The sequence below is a fragment of the Leuresthes tenuis genome, unplaced genomic scaffold, assembly GCF_036924035.1.
Source record: "Leuresthes tenuis unplaced genomic scaffold, fLeuTen1.0.hap1 SCAF_7, whole genome shotgun sequence".
Taxonomy (NCBI): Eukaryota; Metazoa; Chordata; class Actinopteri; order Atheriniformes; family Atherinopsidae; genus Leuresthes; species Leuresthes tenuis.
Window position 1 is genome coordinate 3,814,037 of NW_027325361.1, and position 9,238 is coordinate 3,823,274.

At 39.9% G+C, this 9,238-nt stretch overlaps 1 protein-coding gene across 1 annotated transcript; it reads left to right on the forward strand.

Annotated features, from left to right (window-relative positions):
* The first annotated feature begins 1,771 nt into the window (after nucleotides 1-1,771).
* On the forward strand, nucleotides 1,772-8,665 carry sirt5 (sirtuin 5). Its single transcript, XM_072388934.1, has 9 exons — nucleotides 1,772-1,867; nucleotides 3,396-3,511; nucleotides 3,588-3,721; nucleotides 3,830-4,055; nucleotides 4,296-4,383; nucleotides 5,527-5,580; nucleotides 6,998-7,121; nucleotides 7,570-7,685; nucleotides 7,774-8,665. Exons 2-9 carry the CDS (start codon nucleotides 3,409-3,411, stop codon nucleotides 7,844-7,846), a joined length of 918 nt encoding a protein of 305 aa, XP_072245035.1. The 5' UTR covers nucleotides 1,772-1,867; nucleotides 3,396-3,408; the 3' UTR covers nucleotides 7,847-8,665.
* Nucleotides 8,666-9,238: the final 573 nt, after the last annotated feature.

The window sequence follows — 9,238 nt, forward strand, 5'->3', positions numbered from 1 at the left end:
AGCAACAGCAGCCACTCGTGCACCCGCCCGGTGAGACGGCGTGGGAGGGGGTGGGCTGTTGTAACAGTGATGGGGGGGAGGAAGGACTGAGAGGGAGAGAAAGATGCGAGGTTTGATGTGATGTTTCTTTTCCTATAAGTAGCTCCACCTGCTCATGCTCCAACAGCAACACACAGATACCACAAATACACTATTTAACCAGCCTCTTACTGACCTGAAATACAAGGAAAACTGACAGGAAACCAGTCAACAAAGCTCATAAACGATCAAATGCCAAAAATACAAAAGGTTTAGCCGCTTTTCTCTTCTTCAAAACAGAAAACCTACAATTAATGTTTTTTTAGATTTCAAACACAAATAAAAAATTTGACAACCAGTAGTCTCTGGGTCCTTATAAAGAAAATTTTTTAAACAATATATTAATTCTCTATTCACTATATTACAATTTAATAAGCGGAATAAATCATTATAGAACTGTAATAATTAGTAGATAATTCAATTAACCCTTATGGGTAATCTACTAATTAGGTGAATAATCTCTAATGAGCAGGAAGTCCAGGTCTGTTAAATATTACTTTTTATTTACATATTATGACTGTAATCTTACAGTGACTGGATATTTGGCTATTTTCTACTGATCAAACGGCCGTAATTTTGAAATGATTGTTTGGATAAAGAATTAAAAGCCCAGCTCCAGCTTTTATGAAGCCAACATGCAAGTCATTTAAAGTGAAACTGCAGAAAAGTCAGAGATGATAGCAAAAATAAATCTAAATCCTGATTTATTACAGATTTTATGGGAAATGTATGGGTCTTATAGACAACATGACATTTGCATGACTTGCAAAAGGGACACAGAGCTCAGTGGATGAATCTGAATTTACACATAATCTGTTTTTGTGTCTGAGTTTTGCTTTTGAGATCAACTCAATTCGGTGCTGGCCTCTGGTGGAGATAACTGTAAATGGTTGAATGTGATTAATACAAAGGTTTAAAGGTGTTTACAGCCCAGGAGCACAGTGCTGCTGCTCAAGCCCTTCCCTGGTGAAAAATACACATACGTTAACTATCACTACATTTTATTGGAATATGTTAAATATACTTTAAGTTAAAGTTAAATTTTAACATCCTAAACTTTTAGTGTATTTTTTATTTGATTGCACTTTTTTTACACTTGCATTTAAACACAAACTATATTGTAACTTCCTATTAAGTACTAATTAGTAGGAAGTAAAGTACGTTTGAGCATATTATTAATGGAATAAGAACATATTAATGGCAAATCGCTTTAACATCAGTGGTATTTTTTTATACTTACGAAACAGTAAGTAAACATCTTTTTACTAATCAAGCATTTAAATTAGTACAAAAGCAGACTGATTGAGTGTAAGTATACTTTAAGTTGTTCCACTTTTGCACATAAATTAATTTTAAATCATAACTATAACATACTTCAGGTTAACTGATCATTACCACACTTTAGGTATACTAAGGATTAGTCTGACTGCAAGTATTATAACATTTAATGTACTTTTATTTCATTGCATTCACTATTATGTTAGAATAATTTCCATCATCTGTGACCCAAAACAGCCACAGAATTAAAACGGGAAACACAGTGCCCCCCCACAATCACAACTAAGAACATTTCAGAAAAAATAGGAACAATATTTCATGTTCTGGGGAGAAATCTGAGCACTCCAACTGGAAAGTGAAGAGGCAGTTGTAGCCGTGCCGGTCATGTGATTTAAGGGGGTTGTTATTTACCTCGCTGTCCTCTTTGATAGGCCCATGTCCTCCCAGCTGACCCAATCCACCGAGAAGTTCCTGCTCGCACCAGCTGATGATCCAGACTGTGGTCTGACAGGTAGTCAGCGATAGTTAACCTCAGATCTGAAGAACCCCACTCGACCCTGGAAGGGTGGATTCACGGGACACGTTGCTTTAACACGCTAATGTGATGCTAGTCGCCTTTAGCCGTTTCCAGGGTTACAAGCGCTAGCTTGCTAACTTCCAGACTGTTAGCTTAGCTAGGTAGCATTTGTTAGCTTAGTTGTATTTTTAAGTTAATGACAAACTCTGTCAACTGCTCCTGGAGGAGGCTTTTAATTAGTATGTTAACACAAAACCATCGCCTCATCATGAGTAATGCATTTCGGCTAACCCCTTTACTTTTAGCAAAGTAGCAGGTTAGCTTTGTGGTTGTGTTTGCTTGGATGACCTCAAGAGGTTCACGCATGAAGCCGCAGTGACCGTCCTGTGCACGAAGATCACCTCAGAGAAGCACCCACACGTGTCTTAACTGGTCACTGAAGCTGAAATACACAGCGGGGGGCTAAAATATCACATGTAAACTGGATAACTATGTCAATTTACAGAAATAAATAGCTAAAAGCAGCTCAGGTTACATTGGAAACACATTGAAATGATTGTGGCGTTATAAAGATATAGTAGATCACATTTTTATTATATCTTTTATATTTAAAAAAAAAAAACAAATGAAACAACAAACTACACCTGTAGAAATGTATGGCTTCATGGTCACGGTGTTATTTAATCTGAGTATTCCCAATGCTGCCTATCTTCCAGTGTGTATAGAAGTGAGCTTCTTCTTCTTCTTCTTCTTCTTCTATTTTTGTTGAAGGGTCCAACCTAAACTGAACAGATAGATTTTTAAGGATTAAAAAAGTCTCATATCTGTATATTGGTTGATAATATTCTCAGTTTAAAGAGTGGAGCTGGAGCTGCTTTAATGAACAAACTGACTTCAGGAGACTTTTTACTGGCGTATTTTCTGTAAAATGAGGAAAATATATATTTTTATACAGACGAAAACATTTGCAGATAGCTTCATATAGTGTCTTTGATAGGACAGTATAGAACAAACTACGATTCACTGATGATTTTTAGGATATTGGAGTATTTTATATAGTCTTTTATTCACATAGAATATACAGGAGAAGTACGTCCATGTGGCCTTTGTGCAAAACAGCTTCAAACATGCTATGAAAAACATACAATACACAATTTAAAATTTGAGGGTAAATTTGTTGACCAACTGTAAATCATGAATAAGCAAAATGCAACCTGTTCAGGGAGAAAATAATTTTTATGAAACTTGTGCAGTACTTTTAATATTTAAATCTGTAATCCAAGGGAGCTCACATTAAATTGGATGGTTATTTCAACACAGTGGTTCCATTATTGATTACAAAAATTGATCGGTTCTGGACCTGACTTTGATTATACCTGTTTTTTAAAGGCATCTCTGCTTTGATGAAATAATTTACCATGCTTAAATGAAAAGAAAAACACACTTTATTGTTCATTTAGACTAATAACGCTGCCAGAAGTGACACGTTTCAGGTTTCATTGCTGCTCTTTATTTTCCTCAGTTGTCAAAACCTGATGATTATCCGCCAGTTCACCTGTAGGGCCGTCATAAACACTCACCTCAATGCCCACCTGAGAAAGCCCATAAGAAGCCAAGACATGGCCAGACCCAGTTCAGGTAGCCACAGTTTATTTTTACTGTTATAAAATCACCCTGTTGTCCTGTCTGAGCGTCTTGGTGTGTTTATGTTCAGACCTGGCAGCATTCAGGGACATCTTCTCCAAGGCCAACAATATTGCCATCATCACTGGAGCAGGGGTGAGCGCCGAGAGTGGAGTCCCCACCTTCAGAGGAGCAGGAGGCTACTGGAGAAAATGGCAAGCACAGGTGAGCAGTTTCTGGTGGTGAAGTGCAGAAGGATTGGACATCATAAACAACTGTAAGAGAAGAAGAAAGGAAGTAATAGATAATGTTTTTCGCTTCTCCGACACTCAGGAACTGGCCACCCCAGAGGCCTTCGCCCGAAATCCGTCCCGTGTTTGGGAGTTTTACCACTACCGACGTGAGGTCATGCTCACCAAAGATCCCAACCCGGCCCACCTGGCCATCGCTGGGTGTGAGGAACGTCTGATCAAACAAGGGCGTGAAGTCACCGTCATCACCCAGAACATCGACGAACTCCACCGCCGTGCCGGATCCAAAAACATCCTGGAAATCCACGGTGAGCAAACCGTTTCTGACCTCTGGGTTTCAGTCAGACAAAGCATTGCATTTGATAGGGTCATGTTTGAATTCTGACATTCCACCTTTAATCTATACCACCTGCATCCCTTAATGGGACCGCACGTGCGTATTTTTCTTCATGACTTGTCCGCTGATGTTTCCTTCTATAAATCTTCACATTTGGAAAAGCTGAAACTCGCTTATAACAATCACTTTGTGTCTTTTTTTGTAAATTCAGGCAGCTTATTTAAAACGCGCTGCATGAGCTGTGGTCACGAGGCGGCCAATTACAAGAGCCCCATTTGTGCCGCTCTGGAGGGCAAAGGGTAAGAGCGTCATCTGGTGTTGTTGGGTAAATTCAACTGTTTTCCTCAACTGTGCAAACAATGTGTTTTAAGAGATATCGATCGCAGTCATTTGAGCTCAAAATGCCAGAGAAAACAGGCTGTTTCAGTCAGTCAAATGTCAGGGAGCTAAATAACAATGGAGGACACAGTGAAAAGGAAAAATCAGACTCGAATCAAATGTCACTCTGAAAGCCACTTTGTCACTTACCTGACATTTAAAATGGATGTTTGTGTGTGCTGACAAATGTTCCTTTGTTACAGCTACAGAACAACACCCTGCAACCACAGTTTGTAACAGCACTGACTGTGTCATGTTAAAAATGTGTCTGAGATGATGTTGCTGTCATTTTGGGTCATTTTTTGTACATCCGCAGCTTTCAAGTCGCTCAGAAGTCGAAAGCATTGTACCGCGTTTCATTAAAATATCACAAACCACTTCCAGATGAGCCCTCTTTCATCATTTATTGAAGACTTTTTTCAAAATGTAAAATTTTCGTTAAATTTCGATTAACTGTTGACAGATTATTCAAATTTATTTTGATGTCACAATTTAAGCGTCGTTGAAACATGTAAACAGCCGATCAGAACTCAATATCAGTGGACGGTCATTCAAAGTATCCTGGCTTGCTCACACTTCTACAGCGCACCACCTTGCCATAGGGGGGTCCCCCAAGGTTCAGTACTGGGACCTCTTCTCTTTGCCATATACACCACCTCTCTCAGTGGGTCAACATGATGAGATTAACTAGATTATAGCTATAGTTGGGTTCTGCTCCTTATCTGAGGGTAATTATCCTTGGATATATGTCGGCGAATGAATTGAATCATGTCATACCCCAGTACAATAGGGGGCGCTGTGTCCATTTCAACTTTCACCAAAGTTTTCTTGTCTAGCCCTGGCTTTCTTTCGATTTAGCTTATTGTTAGCTTTGACGTTAGCTGTAATGTTATATCCTAATATGTAAATCGCATAAAAAAACAGAATATAAGTGAGCTGCCTGGAAATAAAGACAAAAAAGCTTGATTTTTTTTTAGCTCTACTTTCCAACAAATCTGAAAGATATTGAGTGTATTTGGGTGTATTGAATCTGTGTTTTTAGTGACGCCCAACTGTCTCCTCAGAGCTCCAGACCCAGATTCTCAAGATGCCCAGATCCCTGTTGAGCAGCTGCCCCGGTACGACACGCTCTGCTCCCTTTTATATGGGCTTGAATTTGTCTTAAAAATAACTGCAAATGCACAGAGGGTGATCAACAAATATGCCTTGAGTTACACACGTGTTTCGCTAAACACAAATACAAATTTCCTATTTGTATCTTGTGTGTTGGTTTCTGCAAATATATGTGTGTTTGTAAATATATTTCTAATATATAAATTCTGTTTGTGAATCGTGACTCAGCATTTGTGGATCACCAATCACACGTTTGTATTTTTGAGACAAATCCACGCAGATCCACAAACAAAAAGCTTGTGATTCAAACGCACCATCCAGTAGATGGCGCTGTTGTTCACTGATGTATCTATGGCTCGGCTTAAGAACGACGAAGAAAGAAGATCGCTGATTAGCAGTAACCATAGTAACGACATGGACGCGTCAGTTGGATGTGATAACATTTATGGATGGTGTTTGTTGCCAGTCTGTAGTTTTAAAGTTTTAGTTTTATTTCAGCCACCTTTGTGTTGTTTTCAGTCAGTTGGCCTAACGTTAGCAGGTTTTTGTTCCAACCCTAGCGGCAGCACAGCTGACTTGTTTCATTCAATCAACTGAACTGGTTAAGACCTTCAGTGCAGACAGTTCAGTTGATTGAATGAAACCTGCTGTCACGTCGGCCCTTTCACGGACAGTTTGACACCTGTGGTGTAAAGCTTAATCTTAGCGGCCCATAGCACACACCAGGCATGCTTTCTGTTAGCAACATTAGCGCCTTAGTTTAACTGGCTACCGGAATAACTGGAGGTTGAGTCTACAGCAACTTTTCTTCTCCCCGATTCAATATCAAAATTGGGGACAGCTTTAACCGGGGGACAGGTCACCAAAATCGGGGACGTCTGGTCACGCTAGCTGTCAAGATTATCATGGCCTACATGTTTGCTAATTGCGCGAGTCCGTTGCTAACGTCAGGCTGATTGTAAACATGTCTACGGTTATCACATCCATCAGACGCGTCCATGTCGTTACTATGGTTACTGCTAATCAGCGATCTTCTTTCTTCGTGCCAAAAATACATCAGTGAACAACAGCGCCATCTACTGGATGGAGCTTTGTGAATCACGAGCTTTTTGTTTGTGGATCTGTGCGGATTTGCGGAAATACAAACGTATGATTGGTGATCCACAAATGCTGAGTCACGATTCACAAACAGTATCTATGTATTTTAAATATAGTTACAAATACACATATTTGTTGAAACCAACACTCAAATAATTACAAATAGGAAATTTTTATTTGTGGATAGCAAAACACGTGCAACTCAAGGCTTATTTGTAGATCACCCTATATGCAGTTATTTTTGAGACAAATTCAAGCCCATACTTTTACACCCAGTTTGTGGTTTTTCTTTTTTCTTTTAAATGAAAAGTTTTCGTGTTTCAGGTGTGAGCAGACGGGCTGTCACGGCCTCCTGAGACCAGCTGTGGTTTGGTTTGGAGAGACTCTGGATGCCGACATCCTCACTCGTGCAGAGCAAGTGTTGGACAGCTGCGACCTCTGCCTAGTGGTACGTGTGTCGAGGCGTAAAACACCACCTACGGTGTTGTAGGGACAATTTATTGTGTATAACATATACATGTATTGCCATTCAACCTGGAAATACCAGCATATGAATGTTGGTTGATAGCATCCAGCCTTACAATGAAAAGTAAAGTGCTTCATGAGCCAACTGTGATCTGATGTGTTAAAATCTGAATATTTATTCATTATTAAGAATTGTCCCAATAAACCACTTCAGCCACCCTTTATGGAGAGTATTATAGAAACTAAATGGTTTGGTTTTATGCTAACTTTTTGTAGTTTTTCCCCCTTTTTTGTGTTATCATATCAGACCTAAATTGATCTAAAAACATGTATTCTTCCTTTAAAGATGGCTTCTTTATGTGTCCATGATTATGCACCTGGTGGCTGCACTTTTACCTTTAATCACAGGTCATTAAAATCTCTCTCGGCAGGTTGGTACCTCTTCAGTTGTGTATCCGGCCGCCATGTTTGCTCCCCAGGTGGCAGCCAGAGGCGTCGCAGTGGCTGAGTTCAACATGGAAGACACTCCGGCCACCATGCGCTTCAAGCACGTTTAATTTGCCGTCACATAATCACACACTGGCATCATTTTCATTGATATACATCGCAGTTAATAACGGTCCTCTTTGTTTCAGGTTCCACTTCCACGGCCCCTGTGGGACCACCCTACCCTCTGCACTGGCACGCCATGAGGATGAGCAAAACTGAAAGAGACGCCTACAAATACGAGAGTAATGCGCATCCAATTTAAATCACGTGGCCAAAGCAAAGGGGATGTGTTTGTTTTAACCCGTCACACAGACAACAGGCTTCCTGAAGGGTTCAGATATTGTTCTCTGGTGCTGTATCACACCAGTCCTACGTGTTATGAACTCATAAGTCCCACCTGAAACTGCTATTTATAAAAGTATGAAGCTGAAAATGAGTGAAGACTACAAAAAGCTGTATTTCCTGTGAATGACTGCTGGTTTTCTGACAGTAGGGGGCAGTGTTTAGCTGCTGCTGTGGAGGCCGCCGCCTGTCAGAGACGTGTGAGCGCTGCCTGGGATGTGTGCTGTTTGTGTTGTCTGAATTTATGGACTGTGATGAATACTGTGTGAGATGCCTTCCAGTGGAAATGAAACCAATGACTGTGCAAACAGAGGTTTTCCATGTGGATCCTTTCTGATTTACCAAGTTTTCCCACAATTAAAACAGCTTATTGAGGGAAAATGAAGCATCCTCATCGTGTGTTCTGAGTGGCAAATAATGCAGCAGTCTTAATCAGAAATGACCAGTGAGTTTACTTCTGCAGTGTGAATAAAGACCTCTGTTAAAGGCGATGTTCTGCTCTCCAAAGATGAGATTGCTCCTGACACTTGGCTGCTTGGCCTCAACCAACCCAACCCCCCTACTTCCATAATCTGAGCATGAACACATTGTGTTCACTGGCCAAGTCCAGCACTGTATTATTGTGAGGTTTATAGCAGAAGAATCAGGCCTCATTTTACCAAGAACCTCATAATATGAGAAAATAAGAGCATATTTCTTTGTATTAGCCCAGAAAAATGAATCCTACTCCTGTTAGAAGTGTCTGTAAATGACATTCAGATGCTTATATGAGCATAAAAAATGTGTTTGTTGTAGTAATCGGTTGAAAATTACGTTGAAAATAAGAGGGATGAGCAGTTTGAGTTCTCTACAATGTCTTTATGTAGATCTGCAGCAGTGAGATAACAATACTGAGATATTTTAGTTAAAAAAAAACGCTTAACTTTGGATGATTCCCTCAAGATTTACTCGGCTCTTTCGTTGATTTACTCAACTTTTTACACAGAACCTTGAGGGAGGATTTTGCCACCTGTTCATTATGCTTCAGTGAGAAAGAGTGGTGTTTATGGTGTTTTTGGGGGTAATTTAAAAGGACAACTACGCCACCTGGGGACTTACACCCCAGGATATAAAAACCTAAAAAGGCAAATGCAAAAAAAAAAAAGACAAAAGACAGAATGTTAAATGGGAAAATAAGTTTATTGAAATAATACTACCAGTAATCAAAACTAAACCGAGACAAATGTGGGATGAGAACTGCTGGGAAAGAAGAAAATGCAGACATGAAGT

Excerpts from the sequence above, each read along its gene's own strand:
- sirt5 (XM_072388934.1), top strand. The coding sequence starts at position 3,409 with ATGATTATCCGCCAGTTCACCTGTAGGGCCGTCATAAACACTCACCTC. Across the intron at positions 3,512-3,587 it reads CATGGCCAGACCCAGTTCAG|ACCTGGCAGCATTCAGGGAC; the intron begins GTAGCCACAGTT and ends GTTTATGTTCAG. Across the intron at positions 3,722-3,829 it reads GGAGAAAATGGCAAGCACAG|GAACTGGCCACCCCAGAGGC; the intron begins GTGAGCAGTTTC and ends TCCGACACTCAG.